The 23,676-nt window shown below is 62.3% G+C and overlaps 1 protein-coding gene across 4 annotated transcripts in view; it reads left to right on the forward strand.

The window, feature by feature from the left end:
* The window catches only part of RPTOR (regulatory associated protein of MTOR complex 1), a 159,282-nt gene that overhangs the window by 21,689 nt on the left and 113,917 nt on the right, over positions 1–23,676 (forward strand). For 3 of the 4 annotated variants that reach the window (XM_016143312.2, XM_036222311.1, XM_016143313.2), the window contains exons 2-3: positions 10,432–10,534; positions 16,025–16,107. In XM_016143312.2, the coding sequence (XP_015998798.2) occupies positions 10,432–10,534; positions 16,025–16,107 (186 nt within the window). Of the gene's footprint in view, positions 1–644; positions 848–10,431; positions 10,535–16,024; positions 16,108–23,676 lie in introns of those variants that run through there. The other variant, XM_016143315.2, reaches the window with a different exon arrangement.

Consider the following 23,676-nt stretch of genomic DNA (forward strand, 5'->3'; position numbering starts at 1 on the left):
GTCTGGGCGTGGAGGTGCGGTGACAGGTGAGGCGGAAGCCAGGGCACGTGGGGCTCGTAGCCCCCCAGGAGTGCCTGCTGGGGGCGGGGCGGCATGAGTGGACTGCCCGTCTCGGAGGCACACCTGGCGTTAGCCCAGGGTGGTGGTACAGGGGTCGGGTGGGCAGCGGTGGGGCAGGGGCGGCCGAGGCCCGATCTCGGGGACGGAGGGCGTGCAGAGTGGCCCTCAGGCTGGAGGCGGAAGTGCCAGGACTCGGGGAGAATCGGGTCGGGGCGAAGCGTCCGCATTTAGAGGTGCGTGATCCGCGCTGCCTTTCACTCACACAGGAGGTGACACTCGTGGGACAGGTTGGGGCGGGCGGGGGGCAGGGGGTGATGGCAGAGAGAGGTCAGAGGGTGGAAGGCACTGGGCCACAGGAGGCGGGGACTCCGAGGAGGAGGCGGCCCCCCCACTGTCCTCCCCTCGCAGCCGGCTCCTCCGCACAGTACCTGACACCGATGTCACCCCGAGGAGCCTGCCCCGCGTCACCACTGTCGGCCCGTGCTCACCGCCCCCCCCCCCCCCACTACGCCGCCCACAGCCGGGCCCTGAGGACCAACACCCAGCCCTCCTTTCCTGTACGTCTCGCTAGTCTTTTCTGAATTCAGAACAAGGCCACGGCGTTGACTGTTTGAAGAGGGGTCCGGGCTGCTCGCGTGGGGAGCGCCCCACATTTGGGTTTGGCCGGCTGTTTCCTCACGGTGTCGATTAGCTTGTTTCTCCGTCCCCTGCATTTCCTCCAACCCGGAGCTTCATTGAGGGAAACGACGATATTTGGGTCGAGCCTTTTTCTCTGCAGGAATGCCTGGTGAGTGTGGCGTTCCTGAGCTGGTCAGTTTTTAGGGGAGAGAGGCTTCCCTCGCATTCTAAAGCAGGACAGCGTTTTCTGCGTGCGTCTGAGCTGCGGTCTGCCAGCACACCTGCCTGGCCGTCCACTTGGTAAGCTCCAGGTCGGCAGTCCGGCTTGCTTCCCTCCCAGACCTAAACTTCCAGCCTTTTCTTCATGACAGTTCTTTCTCTGAAGCCTGTGCCTTGTTAGGGGTGGAAGTACTTTTCTTTGAACTTTTAATTTAAGCTGGTTTGGAAATCATCCTCAAAGATGTAAGGCCTACGTGGGTGGAGATGTTAAGAGGGAAATGATGTGTGGCAGTGCAGGTGTGAACTTATTCAAAAAACCCCTCAGACTCCACAGGATAGGAGCATCACCACTCCCGGAGCCAGGGGCCGCCTTGCGGCTCCGCCTTCCCCCAGCCTCTGCCTCCGCCGGGCCCGGGGAGCTGGCCGTGGTCCTGCTGTGGCTCCCGGTGGCCTAAGACCGCCCTCTGCAGACCCAGCTCGGACCGTCCCTCGCCCGGCCACCCAGTCTGCCGAAGGGCTGAGCGCTCTGCCTCTCCCTCGAGCGCTCCTGGAGGGAACTCTGCCGTGTGTCTCCCCTTCCCCGGACGGGGGCCTTGCTCGTCCAGGTGTCCCCGGCACCCGTGACCACCTCCAATGCCGCAGGCCTTTGGCGGAGACGTTCGAAGTGGACATTCCGAGCCCCTGTCTCTTGTGCCTTCTTTCTACGCTTGTATCTAACACTTGCTGGCGCCTGTGCACAGGCACCTTCGGGGGGCGGCGTGGGTGCCGGGTCCCTGCGGTGTTCCAGAAGTGGCATCCAGACCGCGGCCGGCCCGTACAGCGGGGCGGGGACTGCGCGGGCTGACGAGCCGTCCATGTCCACCTCCGTCTGCTCCCAGGGCTGGCCGCAGTAAGCGGACTTCAGAACTCGGGAATGTCGATTTCCCTGCCGGCGTTTGCGGAGGGCCCCCCAGAGGTCCCGCCGGAGCCGTGGGGGCGTCCTCGATGGGCGTCTGGCTCCTGAAAGCTGGGCGTGCCTTTTCCCTTCCCCCACGTTTCCCCAGGACCTCGTCCGCGTTGGCCAAGGCCCCAGGTGCTGGGGCTTCAGAGGTGGCGAGGCACAGTGGACACGTCTCGGAGGCCACCACCCACGTTACGTGCTCACTGAGCCCGGCGCTCGGTCTCAGAGGCCTGCGTGGCCGCCGCGTGGGGACAGCGGTGGCCTCCCTCGGGAAGGGGCCAGCCTTCCGTGGTGCAGAGTTCTCGCCTTGATTCATGTTTGAAATGTTTCCTGGAGGATGTCGTTTTTGAAATTGGTTTTGTGTTTTTAAAGAAAAACCAATGTAAATGTGTTTTTGAGGTCCGCCTTGGATTTTTCTTTAAAATTACTGTTATCAAAAAGAATTTTTTTGTCACCAGCACTAAATCTAGTGTGCTTTCTTTCCCTTTCTTTTAAATAATACGTTTTGCTGGAATTATTAATGATTTTTATGGCTCCTTCAGGGATATTAGATTCTGAGACTTGGCTGTCTTGACAGAAAAACCCATCACATTTGCAGACCTGAGTTTTTAGATGAGTCCTGGTTTGTTCAAATGCAGCACCAAGGTGTTGATGAAATGTGGCCGCCTTTGTGGGGACGTGTCACATGGTTTCGCAACAGTTTCTGAGATCGAGCAGACAGAGGGTGTTAAGGAGAGGATGTTTCTGCAGTCAGAGCTGCAGGGGCGTCGGGAGGAGAGGCGCGGAGCGTGGGCGGGCTGCGTTGTGTCGCCTCTTGGGCTGTGGACCTGCCCGTCGACCACGGGTTCGTTGTCGATAATCCGCAGAGGACATCCGCGTGCGCCGTCGCCTGCATCAGCAGGACTTCGACAGAAATGGAAACGCCGCCGTTTGTTAGTTCTCGTCTCTAAGCCTTCCGTCCCGTGGGAATTCCTCGTTTGGAATTCCTCCGATGGCCGGGCGGTGGCGGGGGTTCGGGCACCGCTTTGCGACGGCGAGGGCTGCTACGCCTTCGGCCTCTCACGGGTGGCAGAGCGCGCCGCGGGGGGCTCGCCACAGGCAGCCCGCGCCTCCCAGCGCAGTACCGCCCCCGCCCCCGCGTGCTTTCGGCCCGCGCTTGGCTCTTCGGCGCCACCTGGCCCTCCTGTGGGGACCTCCGGACCTGCCGGGAGGCGTCGGTACCAGTTTTAGGTCCGAGCCACTGCGCGGTCGGGATGCTGCCGTGGGCACCGTCGTGCCGCGTGTGCTCAGGGCTGGGAAGATCTCGACGGCGACAGGTCAGCGGCGGTTCAGCTGCGACGGGCGGCCGGCCGGTCCGTGTGCCAGGAGGCGACAGCCCCCCTGTGGGGGACACAGCGCCGTGGCAGAAGCCATGTGAGCCCTCAGTTCTCCGGCGTGACGACGCCTGGGTTGGTGACCCTTACGAGGTGCCCACAGACAGGGTGACATTGCACGACGGCTCTGGCTCCGGACGTGGCCTCCGCTAAGGAGCCCTAGGGGTTCCTAGATCCTGAAGCCAGTGCCCACGCGGCCAGGTTGAGCAGAAAGGGAGTTTGTCGGAGGGTCCCCACGGGGGCTTCCCTAGCTGCCAAACGTCGGGACGCTGGGAGGAAGGGGGACGGCCTCTAGCAGCAGGCGCCTGTGCCACGCGGCCCTGGGGGGGCGGCCCGGCCCTGCGGGGTTGGAACCGGGGCCTGGGGCAGGTGCAGCTGACGGGAGCAGAGGCCGCACGCCGGCCCCGTAGCTGCAGGAGAGCCGAGACGCAGCCGCCCTTGCTCCCGCCTCGGCGTGGTGGGGCCCGTGCGTACGAGGCGAGCGCGGTGTCGCACGTGCTGGGACGGCCGGCGGCCGGCGTTGCAGTGGGCGGCTCGTCGCGGAGTTTCCGGCCTCTGTCTCTGGCGCCTGCTCGCAGCACCTGCTGTCACCTGCGCTCTTTGAAGTAGAGGCCCCTTGCTTTCCCCTTTCTCCCCGTCCCTGCCTGCTCCTGCACCCCCGTTTCGCGGCGGCCGCTTCCTGGCTGCAGCCCCTCTTCTGTTCTCTTCCTTCCCAGTGGGCCTTAGTCGCCGTCGCCCACCAGTCTTCTGGAAACGTCCGCGTAGGTGCGCTTCCGTCTCGATGGCCTCGGGGGGCCTCTCTCCGGCCCGTGCTGCGACCGGCTCGGAGCCCACCTTCCCCTCCAGCGGGCGCTGGGGGGCCTTGGGGAGCGGCTTCACAAGGGGTGTCGGCCTCACCCAGACTCTGGGGGGAAGTGAAGGACACAGCCCCCGTGTGCCCTCGGACTGTCTCGTCGTTACCATGGCGATCTAGCCACGCGTGCCTCCTGCACCGGTGTGGGGGCTCCACGCCGTCCCGTCCGCCTGGGGCTGACCTCGTGCGGTCGGCGCCTCGCGCACACGGCTGGCTGGTGGAGAGCGGGGGAAACACCAGCCCTGAGCACGGGGCCCAGCCCCGCGGTGACACCGCCGGCTTCCGTGTCCCCGAGGAGGGGCGCAGCAGCGGCCCAGCGTTCCGCCACGCGGGAGAGGCCCCGACAGCCGGGGGTCAGCCCACTGGCTGCCTCGGAAAATCTCGCCCTTCCCCGTGGAGTGGAAGGCGTGTCCTCAGCGGGCTCTAGCTGGCCCCTCCCTGGGGCGGGATCCCTGGGGCAGGAGCCCTGGGGCAGGAGCCCGGCGCGGTGCTGGCTCTGCCGGGGCCGCGTTCCCTTTGGCTGGTGGTGTCCTGGGCGGCGGGACATGCTTCTGCCTCGGTGAGCGCCTGCGGTCGCCTGCCCTGCGTCCCTCGCACGGTCCTGCTCCCTCGTTGCCGTGGACACGCGTCAGAGCGTCCGCTCACCCAGCCAGAACAAAGGATTACACGGGCCCAGCACGCACGGAAGCAGCCCTCGACCCCTGGGGCGACCTCGTTCTGTGACTCTCCCCCGCCCCCCGCTCTCAGAAATCACGTGCTTGTGGTAGAAAACTTGAAAACATGCGGAAGGGCCGGCCGTGCAGAGCGGCCACCACGTTTTCCGCAGGTGCGGGGCCCGCGCCCCGGGCCGTGTGGGTGCGCGCGGGGAGGGTCGGCGTGCGTACGGCTTTGCACGCTCCTCTCCGCCGCCCGGGGACTTCGTGCGTCCCTGCCGTTGAACGCGCTCTGCAGTCGTGTCGTTAACCAGCCGCATGGATCGCAGGTCGCTGCCGCACGGTCCACCCGCTTGCCAGTGGCGTTCGCCAGCGGACGGCTGCAGCCGCGGGCCCGTCCCAGAGCGGGCCCCAGGGCACACCGTGTCCCCGTCCCCGCCCTCTACCCCCCGCCAGACCCGCAGGCCTCGGCGGACGGAAGGCGGCCACGCGTGGGCCTTATTTATGCTGCTGGATTACTTAACTTGTACTTATGTGTGTGTCCGAGACAAATAAGTGTTTTTATGTTTTTATATATCCCACTGAGACAGGGATTTTTTTCACTTTTCAGGTAGGAAGACTGAATAATGAATTGTACATATATATGTATATTTTTAAAGTATTTTTTTAAAAATTCACCCCATAAGGCGTTACAAGGGCGGTGGCAAAGTCACCGTGTCCCTCGCCGGCGTCTCTGACGAAGGCGGGCCGTGCCGGGCACAGAGCCCCCGCCACAGACCACAGGCGCCGGGCCTGCAGCGGTGGCGCGGGGGAGCCATGTTCCCGGAGGAATCACAGCAAGATCCCGCACAGAACGCCTCTGCGAAGGGCTCTCTCCGCCGGTGAAAGCCGTCTGAGCTCTGTGAGGAACCTGCTTTGTGCACAGTTCTCTCAAATGCTTTTCAGAAACCAGAGGTTCCCCAGGGTCTGCGACGCGGGGGCTCGCTCCGGTGTCCTGAGCAGGTCGGGGGCCGCGGGAACTGCACACGCGCTGGCCAGGGTGGCAGTGGACGGGCCTGTCTCATTTCCCACATTGGGAGCTACCTGTAGGCTCGTCCCTTTTTTCAGGCTGTTTTACAGGACCGGATTTCAAAAGCTGTGAAATACAGACAGAATTTGGCCTCAAAAAAAGAAGTGCTTAAACCTAAATTAGGCTCCGGCTCCCGGGAGCCAGCTGAGCTCACATGTCCCAGAACTGCGCCCCCGTCCCCTGTCCCCCTGACTCGAACAGAGGCATATGCAGGGAGGGTCGCGCCCAAGCTCCCTCGGGGGCGCTGATGCGGGTCTGGTTTCGGTTGCAAAAATCGCGTTTGATGTGTTTCTTGCTAAGTCTGTTCCCTTTTCCGAGCAGTCTTCGGGAAGGGAGTCCAGAGGTAAACGGTTTTTCCCTTCGTTCCACAGCTCGCTCCCCGCCCGCCCCCCGCGTGTACCTGTTCTGTTTGCTGTGTGTTCCAGTTTCTGACTTTCTTTATAAATTATGCATCTGTGTAGCTTCGGCTCTGCTCCAGGTTTTTGCTTGATGCTCTGACTCTTAATGAGCACTGTGGGGAATTGGGTGGCTTTGCCTCCGACAGACGGGGACGGCGGATGCTGTGGCATATACGATGAGGCCCAGCCTCGCTTCCCGCTCGTCGTCCCTCACGCTCAGTTGTTTATACTAGGAGGGCAAGGCGTGAGTCACGCTGTCACCTCGAGGAGCAGAGAGTGGCGATTGGCCGGGCTGCCACACGCAGCCGCGTGTCAGCCTGTGCGATCTATGTGTAGGTTTGGCTGGGCCGTTGATCAACTATGTCTTTTAAAAACACATGGTTTATCAGATCAACTAAGCGAGAAGAAACCCCTCGCTCTGTTTTGAATTCTTTGGTGACAGGCACTAATGTATTTTTAGTCAGTGAGGTGGCAGGCACTTGAGTGTACGGGGACTTTCAAGTCGAGTGGCGACTCAGGTCCACAGGCCGCAGGGGGCTCCGGGCGCGGCCGGTGTTTGCCCAGCGTGGCGGCCGCACTGCGCGTGAGCTGGTGCGAGGCCGTCGGCAGCCATTCTTTATTCCTCGGGCGGTGGGTGTCTGTGAAGTTCACTGTGGAACGGTTAATGGATTTGCGTATTGGAGGCTGCGCCAGACCTGCCGGTGTGTGATACGGGGTATGGGATGTGTACCGTATCTTCCTTTCATAAATCTGGAAGATTCTGCACTTCAAAACACACCAGGCACCCGAGGCTTGTTCGGGAAGCTGCCCAGGCTCTTACGGCGTCCGGCTCCACTGACCGAAGTCTCCAGCCGCCCGCCTCGTATCCGAGGTGGGGGAGAGGCTTAGGGTTGGGCCCAGAGTCGTAAGGCCTGTCGGGGCGCTTCCCTGTGGCTGGACAGACAGCGCTGGGCCGGAACTTCCGGCCCTTAGAGCTCACCTGCACCCACCCCTCTCTGTAAGGGGGTCGGGGCGCTGCTCAGGAGCGGCTGCGGTGAACTAGCCTGTCCAAGGTCACACATTTCTAGCGATCACTTAATGTTTCAGAGTTCCTCAAAATAAGACTCATTCAAGTTCAAAATTAACCTCTGGGGACATAGCCCTGTCATCTTCAATTATGCTGCGTTGGAGAAGAAATGTGTTGGAGTCCCAAATGGTTATTTTATGTATTATTATGCAGTTTTTGGCACATTAAATCGATAGCCCTCACATCCTTCTAATGCTGTAACTATTATTAAAAAACATTAATCTAGAATTTTTGGAATGAGGTTACCATAGAAATAAAAATAAAATACCAACAAGACACTTTAGGGTGTAGTTAAGAATTTAAAACTCACCACGTTTGAAATCAGGCCAACACTGTTACCATTTGCAGGGGAACAAACAGGAAGTGTTTGATTGGCTTGAGGAGATTTACTGGTCACGTCTTTTGCCCAGTTGTGGATTAAATTGGCAGCTAGCGGTTTTCTGGTTCATGTGTCAGTGTAGTCTCGACACTTGTGTCTTGTTTTCTTAAAAGGTGTGACGCAGGCGTTGGGTTAGGTGCCAGCGAGGAGGAGCGTCTGTCCCGCGGGTGTAGGGAGCGGTCCAGAAAATAAGCTAAATAAGCCATAAAAATACTTAACACATAATTTAAATAACATAAAAACGTTTACTCACTGCACCTGCAAAGGTGGCGGGAGTGTCGGCTGAGGCGGACTCCACAGGGTGGTGACCAGAGGTTTCTGGACTGCTGGAGGCCCCGTCTTGTCCCGCAGCGCCCCACAACCACCTCCGGCCCCCAGCACCGCACCCCACCCCGGCCCCAGCACCGCCCCGGCCCCCAGTACTGCCCCCCCACCCCATTTTCTGAGGAAAATGCACGCATAGTGGCGTAGTTCCTCCAAATATTCGTACAGGAGCCGGGAGTGATCTTGAAATGGATAGGACTTCCTGGGGAAGAAAAAAAAATGAAAAAAATTAAGACATCTGACTGAATACGGCCTGCGCCCCTGTATAGCAAAACAGGATGTCGCGAGGATGTCACGTCTCGCCAAATTTAATTTATCTGTTTAATGCGATTTGTATTCTGAATCTGTTTTCGTTCATCTAACATTATAAGAATTTAATCCTAAATAAGAGCAGCTTAAACATTTCCAAATTTGATTAAACATATATTGTTTCCACTTGTTTTCTATGTTAAGAAATGCTGTGAAGAAAATCTTTACACACAGACTTCTCCTTTATTATTTTTTCTTTTTCTTATGACAAATTCTCACATGTGGAATTACTCGATCAAAGGAGACAATTTTAAATACTCAGCGTTATTAACATGCAGTTAAATGCAACTTTAATTAAAATGTCAGAGTTTAAAAATTGAATAAATAATTTGGAAAAAATAGATGAAAATAAATATAGCTAAGTAAAGGTTTTTTTTTTTTTTTTTTTTTTTTTTTTAATTGTGAGAAAGAAAAACCAGCCCTCCAAGTATTGTGACGTGCTGTAAAGATAAATCTTTAAATCAGTGCGGTGCGGGCCTCAGTAGGGTCGGTAGGTGAATGGGATAAACACGATTACCCAGGAACAGCTTTTGGTCTGTACGGAAATCAGTATATGCTGGAGGGGTCATTGCAAACCTCTGAGTTTGGGGAGGTATTTCCCAGGGGGACCAGCACAGTCGGCTAGTTTTTGAGAGACTATTAATCCCCCTCTGTATCCTATGCCCACGTAACCGCCGGGGGGCCGGCAGGTCGAAAGGGACAGTGAGTGAAGCAGGACTCGTGCGTGGTCGTGTGGGCATCGCGCCCGCGCTCAGCCCCACCCTGGAGGAGCCACAGGCCCCCCCCGGGTGGGATGTGGCCGGCTGAGCTCTGGCTGGAGGACGCACAGGTGGCCATCAGTGCGGCCCTGACCGGGGTGGGGAGGCCTCCTGAGCTGCAGCTGTCTGAACCCGGAGTCCCAGCTGGTGAGACCGGAGGCTGGAGGCGCTCAGGCCGAGGGAGCCGTGTGCAGAAGGCCAGGCCCGGGCGTGGGGCAGAGGCAGGAGTCGGGTCCTGCAGGCTTAACAGCGTGCCCAGTGGTGCGGACACGGATCTGGAAGGTTTGGGTCCGACTGGAAATGGCTGTGGGCCGACGTGTTAAAAGCCTGGTCTGCCGCGGCGTGGGTCCTAGACCCGGGGCCGGGAGGGGCCTGGGGTGGCCATGGGGTGTGGGGATGGTGTTTGGACCGGGGACCTTGACCAGGATGGCCTCGGAGCCATGTAGGAGGCAGGACAGAAAAGACGGAGCTGTGAGTCAGGCGGGCGCCCGGATGCAGGAGCAGGGGCAGGGGGTGGGGCGAGGCTGGTGACCTGGGCCACTGACCGGCCGCCCCGCGGGAGACGATGGCCCCCTCCCCACGGGAGCGCACTGCTTTGGGTTCCCTGCATACCTGAAAACGGCGCCCGGGGACATGGGCCGGCTCCTGGCGGGTGTGGCGCAGTAAGTGTTGTTGGACAAGGGGACGTAGGGGCTCCGGTTCGGCCGGCGGGGGGGGGGGGGCGCGGGCGACACCTCCGCGGGACCCCGGGAGCGAGCAGGGTGCGGGAGGGCGCCACAGGCGGGTCCGGGGCTTCTGCGCGCGGGACCCGAGGTGCGGAAAGTGAATCCGATGCCAAACACCGGGCTAGGGAAGCATTGGCAGCAAATAACGTGGATGTGGCCTTTGATACGTGAAGAGAACGTGAACATCAGAAAAGTCCCTAACGCCAGTTAACAAGCGGCAGTATCAGCACGAGCGGAAAACCCGCAGGAGGTGAAAGAGACAGGGAGTCCATGGTTGACAAAAGTTTCCCACTCTAATACCCAAGAATCCCAACCAGACCAGCACGGCAGTTTTTCTCTCATCACGTGGATGATGATTTTAAGCAACAGGAATAGTGGCGACTGACTGGTTGGAGAGCCAATCCGTGCAGCGTTTTGGCGAGGGAGTTCACCGCAACGTGTCAGGTGCCCTAGAGTGGGCTTTTGCTGAAATAGTTCTGCTCGTGGAAATGTGTCCCAAGGGAGCCTGGCGAAGGCTCTCCTCGCACACTCGCGTCAGCTCTGGCGCAGTCGCTCGTGAGGGTCGCTCGGCGGCTCGGGTGATGGGGAACGGAAGGGCGGGGGAGGCGGGGCGGGGCGCTGCCATGTTGGGGGACAGCTGACCCTCCGAGCCCCGCATCGATGCGCTTGTGCCTCTTGTGTTCCCAGATGAAGACCGTCAGCGTCGCCTTGGTCCTGTGCCTGAACGTCGGCGTGGACCCTCCGGACGTGGTGAAGACCACCCCCTGCGCACGGCTGGAGTGCTGGATCGGTAAGCGTGTGTCCCCTGCCCCCCCGCCCCACCCCACGGCCTGTCCCGAAGGTCACCGGCCAGGGGTTCTGGGCCTGGCCGGGCTGGCCCTGTGTCCCGGCCCAGGGGAGGTCCGTCCCTGTCTGTGCGAGCCTGGGCGTGTCACTTCTTCTGGAGTGTTCCGTAACCTTCAGGTTGTGCGTCAGGTGCCTCTGATTTGTGGTAGGGCAAGTGTTTCAAGGAAAATTAATGAAATAACGATTGTGGGGTGACATAATTTTTCTCCTTTAAATTTGCCCTGCACCTGGCACATCGTGGTAGCCAGGTACACTTAAAAACACCCGAAGGGCTGACGCCTGCCCGCGAGGGCCGCACGTCCGCAGCGAGGAGCCCTGTCTCCCTCCAGGGCGGTGCCTCGGTGCCCTGCCCCCACCCCCACAGGACCTTCAGCACGGTGCTGAGTGGGCACAGCCGGCCGTGTGTCCGGCCTCGGGGAGGAAGCAGCAGGCCCTCACGGTGACGCGTGGTGTGAGCCAGAGTTCTTTTTAGATGCTTTTCCTGAGGTGGGAAGTTCACTTCTATTCTTAGTTGCTGAGAGTTTTCGTCAAGAATCAATGTCGAATTCTACAAAGTGCTTTCTCAGCCTTGACCGAGATAGTCGCCCGGCTTTCTTCGGTCCATCGATGTGGTGAATGGCATCGATTGAGTGTGGGCTGCTGAGCCGACCTTGAATTCCTGGAATGAACCTCGCTGTGCCGCCTCTTCTCCGCGTCCCGGGCGTGAGTGCTCACGCGGTGTCCGGGGGTCCCGCTCCTCTCTGTGAGGGACGTTGGCTTCCAGTTTTCTCTTTCTGCAACACACGTGTCCGGCTTCGGTCCCAAGGTGCTGCTGCCCTGAATGAGTGAGTGGAGACATCCTCCACCTTTTGTGTTTCGCAGAGGAGCTTGTGTCGCGTGGAGAAGTGCTCCCTGAGATCCCGTGACTTGTCAGTGGAGCCGTCTCACTGGGGACCTGGCTTTGTTTCTGCTGCTGCTTATCCAGCTTCCTCTTGTCCACGGGATTGTGCACCCCCCCGCCCCCCTGCCAGCCTTCTTCGTCCTAAGCAAAGTCAGAAATCCCCTTCATCAACTTCAAGTAACAAAAACTACAAATGGATCTGAATTGGGGAAAAAAAGTGGTTTTTCCCATTTTACTTGACTGGCTTACCGTTTGGGGGTGTCCGAGGCTGACAGTCCTTGTCTCAGCCTCCCCGCCTCCAGCCTAGGCCCCACACCCAGGGACAGAAGCCGCTTATCTCAGACCCCCTCCTTGGCTGCCCGCCACCCCCGGGTGACCACGCTGGTGGAATGTGACCCCTTCTGAGCCACCACTGTTTCCGCTTCACTTATCCCTTGTCAAAGCTGAAATTTATCAAGTGCTCTCTATTTTCTCCTTTTAACTACTGTCACGTTGGGTTTTTCAACGTGTCTCCCTTCCCAGCAGGGTGTCCCCGATGGCACCTCAGGCCCGTCATGTGCCCCGAGGGCTGCAGGCCGTCCGGGCTTGTGTGGGTGCTGGTGTCTGAGTGTGGGAGGGCACTGGGCACCCTGAGGCTCGGCTGTTACTAGAGTCGACCCCCCGCCCCAGCCGTAAAGCAACCGAAAGGACCCATCCTCACACCTCACAGTCTCTCTGACCGCCATTTATGGGACGATATCAGTGAAAATGGAAAGAATTCCTTACTTCCTTCTTGGTATAAAAGAGCCAGCAAATGAATAGGATTTTTATGTTTTGAAAAGTTTTCTGCAATTGAGGAATGTAATCTGCTTTGTGAGAATGGGTTTTGAGTTCGTAAGGGCATATGGCTTTCTGAGTTGAAAATTTTCACTTGACCTTCGTTAAGGGGTCGAGCTGGTCCTGCGGTGGTGACTTTAGCAATGCTAGGATGAGAAGAAAAGAATCCCTGAGGTTGGGTTCGTCACCTTTACGGGGGTATCTGGCAGACTGCATTTAAATTTTTATTTTGCAAAAGCGTTCGAGTTGCAGGTACCAACCGAGCAGCTCCCCCCGGTCCAGTTGAGAGGCAGTCGCTGAGGTAACGCCACGTCACCTCTGAATGCCGCCGTGGGTCACTCCTACACACGAGTCTCTCTCAGAGTCACGGCTCGGTCGTCAGGATCGGGGTGAGCACGGACACCCAGCCACCATGCGACCCCCACGGCGTGCAGGCTTGTCCCCTTCACAGCACGAGGGCCTGGCTCAGTGTCTTGCGGACGCTGCCCTGACTCGGCCTCATCCATCCTCAGTGATCCTCAGCCTTCTCTCGGCCTTCGTGACCTCGATGCTCAGGAAGTCGCAGGCGCCCTGAGCAGTGTCCCCGATGGCACCTCAGGTGCACATTCCCGGCTGTGCCTGTTTGGCAGGCGCGTCGCGGAGGAGACGCCCCCCCCCCCCCCCGGCGTCCTGCTGCGCGGCTGGTGGCTGTGCCTTTCCCCAGCACTGGCCGTGCAGCGCGCCCATCATTGAGCCGGTGCCTGCGGGAGCTCGGCTCCGTGACCTGCGACCCTGCCCGTCCCCCTCGAAAGTTAACGGGCGCTTTCGGGAAAAGGCGCTCTGAGGCCGTGTGAACGTCCCTTCCTTCGTCACTCTTGCAGTCGGTTCAGCGTGACTCGCGGTCCCCTCTGTTATTCCGTGGGCGGCGACCCGATGGCACCGTTCACGGGGTGCTGCCTCGCTGCCCCCGCAGGCCGCGGGGCCGTCCGCCCGGCTCCTGCCGCCTCTCGGAGCCCCCCGTGCTCTCTGGCCCCGCCCCTCGCCTGGCTGCTCCTCCTGCTCAGCGCTGCTCCCAGGCGCCCGCGCCCTCGGTGCCGTGTGGCATGCGGACGGCAAGGTGCGCCCATGGGGACCCGTGTGTCACGGCGCCTCTGTCCTGGACGCGTGTGTGCGTGCGCGTGCACACGCGTGTGTCCCGTGTGCCCACGGCCACGTCTGTAGACGTGCACGTGCGCCCGTGCTCCCCATCCACCCGAGGGGCCTCCCTGCACGCCGCACCCTCCTGGCCGCGCGGACCTCGGTGTCGGGCCCCAGGGTGCCCGCGCCTCCCGTGGGAACCGTGCTCATCCCTGCCGTCGGTGGCTTCTCCGACCCCCTCGTTCTGCACCGACCCCTTTCCCCACAGGCGTCTGCCCTCCGTGCCCCTGCACCCCGTGTGGGTCACCCCTCCTTCCTCCCCTGTGTGGGCTCCGAGCCTCTCCTCAGACTTGACGGCTCATTCCCGGCCACCGCCGCCCTCGACCTGGAGCAGGGGGCAGCCTGCCCCGCCCCGCCTAATGGCTTTGGGGTTGTTCCAATAAGTGCTTTAGGTTTAGGCGTGGCCAGCCCAGGGGACAGTGATGTACCTGCAGCCACGGCCGAGAGCTGGGGCCCAGTGGGGGCGGTGCTGGGGTCCGTCTCGTGTGGGGCACGGTGCTGCACGGCCTGCGGGGTCGGCCCGGGCGCTGCGGGGGTCATCTACTGAGCCGGCGGGCGGCGACCAGAGGGAGAGGTGCCGGCCAGGACCCCCGGCGTGTGTGGGCCGCCTGTGACAGAGCCCCCGCCGGGTGGGCAAGCCTGGGAGGGCCGTGGGACGGGACGAGGCGTTCCCGGGGGGTCGTCACAGGCCGTGCCATCTAGTGGGAGCCGGGGGCCCGGAGGGCGAAGGGGAGATGGGGTGAAGCCTATGGGGGGCGGCACTGCTGAGGCCAGGAGCCCCGGCTCCATGACAGGGGCCTGGGGCGTGTCGTGGCTCCAGAGGGGCCGGAGGAGGACCCTGCCGGGGTCGGGGCGCTCGGGGGCGAAGGCGGAGTGGCGCTTCGTGCTCTCCCGCCAGACACCACGACCCCAGCTTCACCCACACCAGCGCCTCTTCAGTAGGTCGCCTCGCCGTTCCGAGCCTCAGTTTCCTCTTTTGTTTTACAAAGCAGATGTTAAGTATGTCAGCCCTGGAGAGACCAGCATCTGGCGCCTCCCGCAGGCCTGTGTGCGCGTCGGGTCCCTGTGCGCGTGGGGTCCCTGTGTGCGTGGGGACCCTGTGCGCCAGCCGGGGCTGGGGGCGGCGGGGGGTGTGCCGGTCGGTGCCTTGGCCACAGACACGTTTCAAACACGAGATGTCTGTGCTACTCCCTCTCGGGACGAGGGGTGCGTGTTGCCAGTTCTAGTCAGATGTCACCGGCCTTTCCCCGCGTTGCCGGTGCAGAAGTGACGGTGAAGCTGCTGGTGCCCGAGCAGGGACGAAGGCCACTTCCACCTGAAGGACCCGCAGGCGGCCCCGGGTGCTTGGCAGGCGTCTCCTGGAGGGGGCAGGAAGCGGGCCGTCGCCGTAAGGAGAACGGCTGGCAGTGTTTGCCGCCGGCGATGGAAGTTGAGACTTTAGAGAACGGGACGCAGAAGCTCAGCGCGCAGGTGTTTTCTGCGTGCGCAGTGACGTGGCGCAGCGTCACCTGTGCGTGACAGGCCCAGTCGAAGTGGAAGGTGGCCCAGGGGGTTTTGCCGTGGCGGAGTTCACGTTCATCGCTGTGGCTTCAGACTCCACGTCGCAAGGCACCTTCGGCGGTCGCCGAGTGTTGGTGCGGTAGCGAGGCCGACGGCCACGCTTGGCTCCAGAGGCTGTTTAACATGCCAACAACGTGTGTGTGGGGGGGGGGGGCGGGACTTTCCCCGTTATGTCACCTGAAAGCACAGAGTGTGACGGGTGAGTGCAGAAGCAGATGTGGAAGTTCAGCTGTCACACAGGACCAGATGTTAAAGAAATTGCAAAACGTAAAGCACTGCTGCCAATTAGTTTTGGGGTGAATAGCCTTTTTTTCCATAATAAACATGTGTGTTTAAATATAATGGCTTTGTTATTTCTTTTCAACGAATAAAGAAATGTTTTTCAAACTGCTCATCTTCATTTTCAGTACAGTAAATGCCAAGACGCAGCCACTTAAGCAAAGCCCTCTTGGGTGCAGCGCTCCCGGGACGGGGGCGGGGTTTGCGGGTCGCTCTAGGAGCCGCCCTCGAACCGGGCGGGCAACCCAGCAGCGTGCGCGTGTGCGCGTGAAGCTGGGCGAAGATGCACCGGCTGAAACGCGTCTCCTCTGTCCCTGTGTCTCCTGCGCACACGAGAGCCGCGTGGGGCCGTGGGGAGCGGATCCGCCCTGCAGGCCGCTCGGCCCGGCGCCTCTGTCGGACAGGCACAGCCGGGTGCGGAGCCCGGGCAGGAGCCCCGGAGCCACCCGGCAGCGTGCGGAGGGCCGCGGGTGCCGGGCCGCGATGGGGAGGCCGGCCGCGGGCCCGCTGAGTCCAGCTCTGTTCTGGGGCATGGCGGAGGGCCGCGCCGTCTCGCCCACGCGCGCGCCCGCAGCCCCTCAGCCGGGGACGGGTAAACCTCAGCCCTGTCGTGTGGCCTGAGCCGGAGGTGACCTGAAGTGAGCCGTGTAAGAGGAAACTCGGGCAGGGTCAGCAGAGGAGGGAACGCTGCCTTAAAGATCTCTCCTTCCGTTGCTCCCTCAGATCCTCTGTCGATGGGCCCGCAGAAGGCTCTGGAAACCATCGGAGCGAACTTGCAGAAGCAGTACGAGAACTGGCAGCCGCGGGTAAGCCTCCTGTCCGCTGTCCTCTGGGTTTCTTGCAGGGGACTCCGGCTCCTTGCTGTCAGACAGTCTTTGAATCCAGGCGAGGAGCATTTCCGATCCCCATGGCCTGGGACTCCACGATGGACGACCCCCTACACACCCCTCGTGCCACGCCCCCCTTCCAGCCCCCGAGCGTGACGCCCACGTGTGGCGTGAGCCCTGCATCGGGTGGTGTGTCATTTATTTCGCCCACGTCCCCCCACTCCCCCCGCCAATCTTTAGAAAAGAAAGAGTAGTTTTCATATTACTCTTAAGTCAAGCTTTTCATTTTACACAGGAAATGTATTTTCAGTAACTTCCTTGCAACTCAACAACTAGTGAGAGCTGTTGAGAAACAAAGCGCTCAGCATTCAAAAGATGACACCAATTATGCGCTTTGTCTTTGAACCGGAGGTAGCGCTCTGTACAGGAGCCGGCTACCAATTACTGTGTCTTTTGTGGCTCACGTCTTTCAGGTTTTCTTTTTTTTAATGAAAGAAACGTGGCACGGAGTATGATAATGGCACCAAATTGCCTTTAAGATCCCAAGTTGTTTGTAAACCATCCAAAGACATATTTCCTTTAGCCTTTCTCATTAGCTGGTTTGAGGATTTAGTAATTTTAATAGAAACTTAGGATTTGGGGTGTTTCTGCGGGTGCCTTTCTGTTCGGCTTTGTGTGATGGGTGGGTTCTGGAGTGACGCGAGGGGTCCGATGAGGAAGGCTGGTGGGCTGGTGTCCCCCCCCTCCTGCCCCAGCGAGTCTGCGCCTTGGGGCAGTGGGCAGCTTGGAGGCCTGAGCGGATGCGTGCCGGCTTGGGCTCCGTTCACGAGCCATTTACCAGCACGATCTGGAACTCAGGCCGCCTCCATGCATTATTTACGTTCCAAGAGGAGGGGATAGCCTGACCGAGCTGCTTCCTGCCCAGAAGGGCGCCCCGAGGTCCTCTCCGCCAGCTGTTGGGGTGGCCCCTTTGGGGAACGCCTCTGTCCCAGGGGTCTCTGTGCTTGACAGCTTCTGACTCGTCAGGTCGATGATAATGGGCTCTTATTCCCCAGAGGCAGTGTCTCAGCGGGGATTCAATCGATGCCTAGAGGACTTTTCCTTTCATCACGCTGGTGCTTATCGGTGGTTTGTGGCAGAACTCAGAGCCTGCTTCTCCGGGTGCAGTGCTCTGGGCGCTTGGATGAGGACGGGGTGGTGTGTTCGGTGGTGCATTTCTTCAAAAAGGGCCGAGATATCTGATTCGTCAGTGGAAAGTGCTCGTCAGGAGACCCCAGGATCTCAGCCAGGCCGGACGGGCACTTCGGGGCGAGTGGGCAGCTCATGCAGACCTTTCGGTCCACCTGTGACAGCGCGCACAGGTGGCCTCAGACGGCATGCCGTCTTTGGCATCCAGAAGGGGAGAGCAGCGCTGCCTGGATTTAGAAGGACGCCTCCCTGGCGGAGCTGCGTCTGCCCGTCCCCCGGGCTTGCCTTTCACACATCTGGGGCAAGGCGATGCAGCCGGGCCTCGTGCCTTCCGGCTCCGCTCCTCGCGGGGGCTCGCCGCCCTGACGGCTTCCTTCCTTCCAAGCATCGCTGTGCAGGGCACACCTTTCGGAAGACGTTACTAATTCGGGATGGCGCATGTTTGCTCCGTTTGGTATGACTTACAGTTTTTCGGAGTGCTGAGTTGATTCACTGCTGGCTTTATTATTAGTTTAGCCTGGCGTCAGCTGTTCACGCTAGCCGGCAGTAAATGGATCTTGTTAAGCAGGCTCTGTTATTATTTTTAACCTAAATTTCCGTCTGAGAGCATGCGTTGCAGGGCCCCGGGAGATGCATTACCACGAGAGGCGGGTTACACGTGGGCACGTGTCCTGTGTGCAGAATCACACACAGGACCGAGAGGTGGCCTTCCCGTGACACGGGAGGGCTAAGCCCTGCTGCCCAGCAGCCTGTGAGGGCGCTGCCCCCGGGGAGCCCGTCGTGAGCCTGAGGAAAGTCGTCGGAGTCGGCAGGACTTCACGAGTGACCTGACGGCGCGGCAGCTGGCGGGAGAGCGTGTCCCGTCTGCAGGGCGCCGGGGAAGAGGCGCGCCTGCCCCTTGCTGCGTGGGCAGCGGGCTGGAGCGCGGCCTCGGCCGCAGCCCAGGGGGAAGGAAGGGGCCGGTGCCGGTGGGCCGCGGTCTTCGCTGCGTTCCGGAAGCAGAACCACGATGAAGGCCAAGACCGCCGCGGCCATTAAGTACGATAAAAACGTTTAAAATGCTGCTGCTACGAACTGTTGGTGAGACACCTGTTCCAGAAGGAGCCACGGTGACGGGTGTGGCGGGACACCTGACTGGCCTGCTGAGGGCCTGCGTCTGTGCCCTGCGCGCCGAGAGGTGACAGAGAGCCCGTGCCCTGGGGACACGTCTCTGTGGGCGGGGACAGCGGCCCGGCATCCCACGGCCTGCCTCTCGGCGTGCGGCAGACCTCAGGCTGCCTCGTGGCCTTGGCGCCAACGTGGGCCGAGGACGAGCGCTGGCGCTCGTGGGCCAGGTGCCTGGTGCCTACGCGTGAGTCAGGGTCCCTCGAAACATGGCCGAGCTAATAAGCGCACGGCAGCGTGTTGCGCTCTGTGGGGCCCTCGAGTCTTCTACAGTGACAGAGGGAGGGTGACCAGCTGTCCCGTAATGCAGTGGGACGTCAGTAAGTCCCTAGGGCTACGTGGCCACTGCCCACACTTCTGGTTGTCTCCTTCCCTGTGTCCTTGATTGTATGATTTACAAGGGTTGGGCAGCTGGAAGTCGGGTCGTTTTTGTACTGTTTGCGGAACCCTCGGAAACCCCCACAGGCCTGCCAAGGGCGGGGATGGGCTAGCGGGTCGCGCTGGCCCCATCCCAGCCGGAAGTGCGGAAAGTCAGCCGCCGAACCCCTGCCCGCGCCGCGAGCACGCGGCTTTCCTCCTTTCTTTTCTGGCTTTCACTGGTCGAAACCGAACGTTTTAGCAGGTGATTCGGGAGGAGGAAGGAATTTCGGGGGACCAGGACGATTTTTTTTCTGAGGCTGCTGGACCTTGGGACCCAGGCCGGTGGAGCCCTTTTCTAAGTAGTTTGTTAGTGTGCCGCGGGTGAAGTCTTTCTTCGGTTAAATTTAAGACGTTGCCTCGGTACCTTGTAGGTGCTAAGTGTGCGCTGCGCGGGGGATGGGGGGGAGGAGCGCCAGCTGCTGTCAGGCCGGGCGCCCCGCAGTCACACAGACTCAGACTCGCTCATCCCACCAGCAGCTTTGACCGGAGGCGGGAGGAGGTCGGAGGTCGCTGCGGGGCGGAGCGGGTGCAGCCGGGACCCGCCTTTCGCAGCCTTTCCCTGCCGCGCGGGGTCTGGCGGCTCAGTGCACCGTGTGGCTTCGGGTCTGCTCGTCCCCCAACGAGGCCAAGGCCACGGCGCCTTCCTCGGGTCGGAGTGCCGTGCCGCGGGGCGGCGTGGAAGCCGGTTCGTGTGGGGACTCGCTCACCGCCGTGGGCGGGGGACAGTGAAGCTGGCCGTGGCCAGGAGCCTGACGCCGCTGCCGCTGGGCCCGTCTGCCCAGCGCGCGTCCGTGCGAGGGGACACGGGGCGCCCTCCGTGCTCCGTCGCGGTGGGCCTTGATGCAGGGGTGCCCCCCCCCCCCCGCCTGCGAGCAACCGGGTGACATGTCCAGGGCAGCAGCCGGGGTCACGGGGCGCGGCGACGCTCGCGGTTCTGTCCATGCGGCCAGTCCCTGGGGACCTGCACGCAGCCGCCGCGCGTGACCTACGTCCTGCCTTCCGTCCATCGAGCCTCCCGCGTCGGCCGCGGTGGGTGGGCGGTCAGGGCGGAGGCGGGCCTTGCCGAGCCGTGTCTTTCTGGGAGGGACGTGTGTCCGGCCCCTCAGCCAGGGCACAGGGACCGCGGCGTTTGATTTAAGTGCCGCCTCTGCCTTTGGGATCGAGGGAGGGTTGTGTGCACGCCTTCGAGGTGTGAGTGTGAGTGCGCAGAAACGGATGGGCGTGCCCCCTGTGGGGGGCCCCGGGAGGAGGGGCCGTGGAGGCCAGGGACCGAGCCCCGCCCCTCGTGTGCCCTCGCTCTCAGGCTGCTTTGGGGTCAGGCACGGAGCTGTTTGGAACCTGAAGGCTTACGTGCAGTAGCTTGATGGCCTTCTCCCCAAAACGGGGCTGATGGCGTGACCTGTCCCCCGCTATGACAGACCGAGCGGCCTGTTTGACGAGTGGCCGAGCGTCTGGGATTGGCCGTTGGGCCAAGGGCGCTGGGGACCAGGCGCTGTCAGGCCAGGGTGCTGCGTGGGGCTGTGGGGCAGCACTGGTCTCCGGGGCTCCTTCCTGAGGCTGTCACGGGGCTCGCGACCTGCACGCAGGGGCGCCTGCCCCTTTGGGGCGGGTGTGGGCAGAGCAGCAGGCGCTAGTGCCGAGAGCGCCCGCCCGCCTAGTCGGGTGTTTCGCACGGGCTGCAGCAGAGGCCGGAGGGGCAGGCCGTGCCTGTTCCTGGGACTGGCGGAGTCAGAGGCGGGTGGTCCGGGAAGACGCCAGCTTCGCCGGGGCGGCGCTGTCCCCCGGGGGTGCTGAGGAGGGCTGTGGGATGGGCCAGCCCGGGCCCTTCTGTGACCTCCGCTTGGGGTGGCACTTCAGGGCCTCGGTGCCAACCTCAGCTCTGGGGGGAAGTGGCCCGGGAGGAGAGGGGCGTGGCCTCCGAGGGCCGCCACCTCGTCCGTGCCCGGTGTCCCCGGCTCCCCTCCTCTTGTCCCCAGTTCCCTTTCCGGGAGGCACTAGGGTCGGGCTTCATCCGCCTCGTTTGTGTCTTTGTGACAAACTGCAAATGAGGACTCATAGCCGGAGGCAGAGCTGCCGCGGGCGGGCTCGGGTTTGCGTCACTCGGAGCCACGCGGAGCCACGCGGAGCCTGTGCCTGGCGTCACCACCTCTGTGGGGCGGTGTCCTCTCCGGTCCTCGGGGGCCAGCGCTATGTGTGGACAGCTTTCCGCACCTGCTTTGTGCCAGAGCGTTGAGATTTTCCCCGGGACTCAGTTTCGTGTGCCGTTTCGCTTCGGCCTTAATCACGCCCTCACTTGGTCCTCACCCCGTCCATGTCCGTCCGCTGTACTCGGGGCGGGCCCTGGCGCATGCCTGCCCTGCACCTCTGTCTCGCCCCGACTCCCGGGCCGGGCCGTCGGACGCGGCCTCCGGGTCGTGGAGCCCAGACCCTGAAAACCAGCTCCCACGCAGCCCGCCCCGCTGCGTCTCACGGGAGTGCGGGGGCGTCGCTCGGCGGCTCGGAGACCCGGCCTTTCCTTTAAGATCACAACGAGCCTGTTGGAAGAGGAGGGGGCGGGAAGCGTGTGGCCACCGCCTGAGGACGGCGGGCCTGCCGCGTGGCCGCTCGCCGGGCCCTCGGGGCTGGCGGTGCTGCGAACCGGCCTCTGCATGGCTCTTGCTCTCTGGGGTGGTGGGGTGGGCTCGTGAGAGCGCCCTCGGGGGTTTAAGTCACCCCGTTTTGAGCGGCGCTTTGGCCAGCATGGATTTCCGACCGCTGGTCACAGCTCAGAAGGGTCGCGTTGTCAGGTGACTGACTCACTGCTCCCCGTGTGTCAGAGCTCGTGCCGGCAGAGCCGGGGTGCCCCCCACCGGCAGGGGGCCTCACGGGGGGCGGGGGAGCGAGGTCTGGGCCTGGGGACCTCAGAAAGGGCGGGGTGGCTGAACTCGGGCCCTGCTGCTTCCTAGAGATGCGGCTTCGGGGCCGCTGGTTTGTCCTCCAGGCTTTGCGGAGGCAGGCGGGGGTCAGTGGGGAGAACGAGGCCGAGCGGCACGGCGGGACGGCCCCCGCGGCCTGCGGGCAGCCCCTCCCCTGCGTCCAGCTGCCTGCCCGAAGCCCGCACCCCCAGCCTGCCCGCCTCCTGAGCTGGCCCACTTGAGGATCAGGGCCTAACTCCGTCCCTGACGAGCCTCCCAAGGAGAGCGCCTCTCGTCCTCGCGTCCTGTGACCAGAGCGTTGTGTGTGTGACCGCGTGCAGACGGGGACCGAGCGCTGTCAGCGCGAAGATCAAGCGCATCTGGCCCTCCCGGTCTCGTGTGCGGCGTCGGCACCCCGAGTGCGCCCGGAGGCCCTGACAGCGTGCGGCCGGCCGGGGCGGGCGCGGCGCCCGGGAAGCCTGGCGCGCGGTCGGGGAGCGAGCCGCGGCCGCCTCAGCTGTCCTCTGGCGTCTGCCCCGTGCCGCGTCTGTTAATCCTCGTCCCGCAGACGCGCAGACGCACAGAGCATCCCAGAAACGCACAACGCGTCTGTCACGGCGGGTTCGGGGCATCTGCAGCAGACGACTTTGACTTCTAACCCTAAAAAGCGTGCGCCTTGCATGCAAACGTCGTGGCTACTTATTACTTCGGTGACGGGCATCCGATTTAAGTCCCCATTCCCCACGTGCCGCCCGGGCGTGGAAATGGGCCTGCGAGGCACGAGGGGCCGCCTGGGACTTGGGCCTTCGGCCGGTGAAATCCGCCACGTCCCTCCTCTCTCTCTGGTTCCTGCGCCTGTGACGTGACCAGCCAGGCCGTTCGGGGCCCCCTGCAGGTTGGCGTGAGCCCCCAGGGGACGCCTTCCTGGCAGGCTGCCGCCCTCCAGCGGACTGGAAGCCGTGGTGGGAGCCACTGAAGTCTGTCAGGGACGGCTGGCTCCCGGCTCTGTGAGAACAGCGAGTTGACGTGAGGGTCAGTGCGGGGAGGGCGGGGGGCCGGCCAGAGCAGGCCGGCCCGGCTGGGGCGGCTCTGTCCCCTTCGCTTTGCCTCCCCGCCGCAGCACTAGAACCCGTGGCATTTTAACCCGAGAGAGACGAGTGGCAAGATTAGGCTGTCGTACTAGAGGGAAGAGGGGCGCACTGATCACAGCCTTCAAGGGAACGAAAGGCGAGCGTCTCGAGAAACCGCACGGCGGCCACGCACAGCACCCTACCAGGTCCGCGTGACGGCGAGATGGACGTGACAGCCCCGCCGCGAAGGGCTCTCTGCCCAGAGGACAGAGTGACCCGTCACCTCGCAGCGGAGCGGCACGGCCCCGTCACGGTGGCCCGGCGCCGGGCGGCATGCTCGGGCCGCGTGGCCCCCGCAGGCGGCCCCGTTCAGCGACTCCGGGTCGCCGGGCGGCGTGCTCGGGCCGCGTGGCCCCCGCAGGCGGCCCCGTTCAGCGACTCCGGGTCCGGGTCTGGCCTCCAGCTGGAGCGGGTGGTGGTTTTGCCTGTGACGTTGCCGTCGGCATCCGCGTGCAGGGCCGTTGCTGTGAGACGCACCCGTAGGCAGTGGGCCCTGCGCCTCGGGTGAGGAGAGCAGGAGGCCGGGGTGGGCTTCACCTCACAGCCCTCCTCTCGGGAGGTGGCCGTCTCCGCAGACACTCCGAACCGATCCCCACCCCTCCCCAGGGTCGTCGGTGGCGAAAGCGGGAGACAGCCCTCGGGAGAGCAGTCGGCCGCTTAGGACGGGAGGGGCGACCCGTGCCGCCACAGTGGCCCTCGAGAAATTTCTTTGTCTTACAGAAACCGGCCTTTCGGCAGCGTGCCTAGTGGCG

The sequence above is a fragment of the Rousettus aegyptiacus genome, unplaced genomic scaffold, assembly GCF_014176215.1.
Source record: "Rousettus aegyptiacus isolate mRouAeg1 unplaced genomic scaffold, mRouAeg1.p scaffold_m13_p_6, whole genome shotgun sequence".
NCBI classification, from domain to species: Eukaryota; Metazoa; Chordata; class Mammalia; order Chiroptera; family Pteropodidae; genus Rousettus; species Rousettus aegyptiacus.